This window comes from Bombyx mori, chromosome 8, assembly GCF_030269925.1.
Source record: "Bombyx mori chromosome 8, ASM3026992v2".
In the NCBI taxonomy this organism is placed as follows: Eukaryota; Metazoa; Arthropoda; class Insecta; order Lepidoptera; family Bombycidae; genus Bombyx; species Bombyx mori.
The window spans coordinates 8,830,268-8,834,090 of NC_085114.1; the positions used below are offsets into that span (position 1 = coordinate 8,830,268).

Below are 3,823 nucleotides of genomic sequence, written 5' to 3' on the forward strand. Positions count from 1 at the left end.
TTTTCAAACGGTAATGCATGACTGCCGCAACTAATGGCAGATAAAATGGTGGTATCTACCGGTGAAGGAATACAATATGCCCCATTTTCAGAAATTACGGGAATTAAGTTATTGCAGTTTTTTTTATTGCTTAGTTGGGGGGACGAGCTCATGGCTCCTCTGGTGTTAAGTGGTCATTGGACCTCATAAACATCAGCAAGGTAACTGACTCACCTTGACAAGTGAGTTCCAAGTCACAGTTTTTACAGTACACAGGCTGCCCCACACTTGTTCCAGAATTCAAGTGGTAGGACGTCTTGTGAGTCCGCATGGGAAGGTACCACCACCCTGTCTATTTTTACCGTGAAGCAGTAATGCGTTTTGGTTGCAAAATAAACAAATTGCCCTAAGATTTGAACGCCGGCCGCGGCATAGAGGTATTCAGTCTTTGACATTGATTGTTGGAGATCGTGTTTTTAGAAGCATGAAACTAAATCGTCGTTGTGGATAACGAAACACGTAATCACATCAAACCCAATTCTAAATTAACGCTCTGTGTGAAAAAATTTGGTACCCTAGCGGTCGTTCAAAATGAGAGTGCTCCCGAACAGTGGAGACTAAAAAGGACTATATAATTACTGCGAGGGGCTTTTTAACATTTTTTAACAGCACGGCTACACCAGAGTGGAAATTGGTTTTTTGAGTTTCACACGCGGTGATGTATCATAAATATTTAATTAAGCTGCCTTTGTTGTTTATAATAAAATCGACTTTGTTTTTTTGTTACATTTTGTGTTCTGTCTGATCACAGGTTCACAAACGAGATCCTCGTAGAACTAAATTATATTATTTACAAGTATATTTAGCTTTAACAACTGTATTACTTTATTTTACTTTGTCTTACAAGATGCTACAATTGAAGTTATTTTTTAAATTGTAATTTTAAACTTATAGCTGTGTGTAGACTTAAAGGAATTTGCATCGTATATTTTTTTAATACGTTTTTATTAGCTTCAGACGTATGTATGTTTGTAACGGAATCTTTGAACATGATTTTGACCCCCTTCAAAACGGATTAACTCGGAATTTGGTATATTTATTAAGGACCGATGACAATTCAATATTAAACAAAATATTGAAAAAAAAAATTGGAAAAATTCAAATTCAACTAAAAAATGAAAAATGAATAATAGTTTAACACGCTTTTTTACATTAAAATCATTTTCTCATACACTATTTTTAATTCACATTTATTAAAATTTATTTTCTATTTTTTAGTTGAATTTTCTATAAAAGCGTATTTTGTTCCTTTTTTTAAACTATTATTTATTTATTTCTATGTAAAATGTAACACTGACTTTGACGTTATCTTGACATTTTTCAGCTGCTAAAGACGAAACATCGTAAAGCCCTGCGTATTTTATGTTCGTGTATTTATTAGTAAGAGGGCGCTGAGTTAGTGCTGAGTGTGCTAGGGGTTGATATCTCTGTGGTCCTCCTGGAGATGCGTGGGCCTCCACCTTTTATTCTTTTCCTTTTGATTATTTCGTTAATTTATTTACTGTCTTTTTGTTATCTTCATTTGTTTTATTTATATTTTGATTTGTAATCTGTAACTTTCTTCGTTTTACTGTTTGGTTTATCATTTTGTGTTATTCTCTATCCTGTCTTTCTTCGCCTTTGGTTTTTATTTTTGGTTTTATTTGTTTTATTTTCTTCTTCTTTTCATTTCAATCCTAATCCTAAGCTTTGACACCCGGTGAGAGGATGCATGGCCGGTGGGCGACCGGTCGCTAGGGTGTCCCAGGGGACCGCACCCCGGGCAAAAAAACAAAGGGAAACCAATGAAGATGTCCAGTTTGCAAAGAGTAATACCCCAGGAGGGTACCCGCCAAGCGGGAGAATCCCTCCGTACTACCGACTCGTCGGTAGTGCGCAGCCCCTCGTATTCTGGGGGGGGCACAAACTGCACTGAGATAAGGTCCGGGAAGGACGGCGTCAAAAAAGGAGCAGGGTCCTTGAAGGACATAAGTAGGAAGAACGAGTCCGCGAAGGACGTAGTAGCTATAGGGTCCGTTAAGGACAGTGAAGGGAGATCGTCCGGAACCGCTCTCGTGTCGGACGATAGTATGGCCACAGCTGGGTCGGCCCATTCGTCGGCCCGCTCTTCGCCGACACGCAGACAGCGAAAAAGAGTACTGACGATCAATAGTGACGAGCTTGGAAGCAGTTCCGGCTCTGACGGAGCAGCCTCTACTGGCAAAGGTGGTGTCATGCCGCAATCAAAGAGAGGGCGTGGTCGTCTGCCGACCACTGGTCTGACTGTGGACAAACAGACGTGTCTTAAAACTCAGCGCTCTGAGATAAAGGCCACCGGTAGCATGAGTAGTATGCGCGAAGTAAGAAGCGCAAAAGCCACGGAAGGGAGCTCTAAAAAGGATCCTGAGTGTCGTCTGAAGGAGAGTGCTGCGATGGCCCTGAAGGTATGCAGTAAGCCCGGCAACCTGAAGAGTACGTATCAACGTGCCCTAAAGGAATTGGCGGTGACAATAATGGAGGTCACAGAAGAGCTGGCGAACCGTCCCGCGGCCCAAGAGACGGAAAGGCTGCGAGCGGTAAACGCCGGTCAGCAGGAGGAGATTTTACAGCTCCGACAGGAGCTGCAGGAGGTACGCAAGGAGCTGGCGCGCATCTCACGGGCTTTGACGTTGTCCAACCCAGTCGAAACCCCAGCCCCAGCTTCAAGCAACACGACAGAGGACCAGGAGGAGCTACGTGTCCAACGCATTATGCGTGCCGTCGGCACCATGGTTGACGCTCGCTTTGCGAGTCTGGAGATGCGGCTGCCCCCGGAGCCTCGCATCAGGCCACCCTTGGCGGCGGATAGACGGAAGACCTGTGAGAAATCGCCAGACCCTCCTCTCATCGTTGATGCTACGCTGGAATCAACATCGGTACAAGCAGCATTGCCGCCCTCCGCGAATAAGAAGACACAAGGCCCTAGACGTAAGACCACGGTGCTAGCACCCCTGTCCGAACTGGGTGCCTTCCCTCCGGCTCCAGTTGTTTTAACCGAAAGCTGGTCCACGGTCACCCGTAGGGGTGCTAAGTCAAGGGGGAAGGTCGTGAAAACAGCCGCAGCTGTTCCACCGGAGGAGAAAGCACCGTCTTCAAAGAAGAGGACGAAGAAGCGGCTTCGAGCTCCGCGTTCTCAGGCTGTGGTATTAAAACTACAGCCAGAAGCCGCAAGCCGCGGCCTTACATATCGGTCCGTCCTTGCGGAAGCGAGGGCAAAGATCGACCTAGAATCGTTAGGCATCCCGGTCCAGAGGATTCGGTCCTCTTTAACTGGTGCCAAGGTCCTGGTGGTAGATGGAGACGATCAAGTGGAGAAGGCTGATCTCCTGGCGAATAGGCTGAAAAAATTCTGCCCGCGGAGGGCGTCGAAATCTCCAGGCCATCGGTGACTGCAGCGATGCGCATCAGTGGCCTCGACGACTCGGTGTCGCGTGAGGAGATCACCGATGAGCTCGCCAAAATCGGGGGGTGCCCGTCTGAGAGTATCAAGGTCGGGGAAATAAAGTCCGGTCCAGGCGGGATGGGCCAAGTCTTAGTTCGATGCCCGGTCTCAACAGCTGCGAAAATCGCAGCAGTCCCCAAGCTGAGGATTGGCTGGAGCGTACTCCGCGCTCATTTGTTGGAGGCCAGGAGGCTGCAGTGCTTTCGGTGCCACGAGCTGGGCCACGTGAGCGCACGTTGCCCGTCGTCAGTTGACCGCAGCCGGGCCTCTGGCTGCTCGTTGGCGCCGCACTGCACCGTTTGTGTCTCTGCTGGCAGACCGGCG

At 47.0% G+C, this 3,823-nt stretch overlaps 1 protein-coding gene across 1 annotated transcript; it reads left to right on the plus strand.

Moving 5' to 3' along the window:
* Nucleotides 1-1,829: 1,829 nt before the first annotated feature.
* Nucleotides 1,830-3,446, plus strand: LOC119628827 (polyhomeotic-like protein 1). The gene has a single exon (XM_038012580.2). The coding sequence runs from the start codon at nucleotides 1,830-1,832 to the stop codon at nucleotides 3,444-3,446; it is 1,617 nt and encodes a 538-aa protein (XP_037868508.2).
* The last annotated feature ends 377 nt before the right edge of the window (nucleotides 3,447-3,823 follow it).

Coding starts and splice junctions, on each gene's coding strand:
- LOC119628827 (XM_038012580.2), top strand. CDS start 1,830: ATGTCCAGTTTGCAAAGAGTAATACCCCAGGAGGGTACCCGCCAAGCG.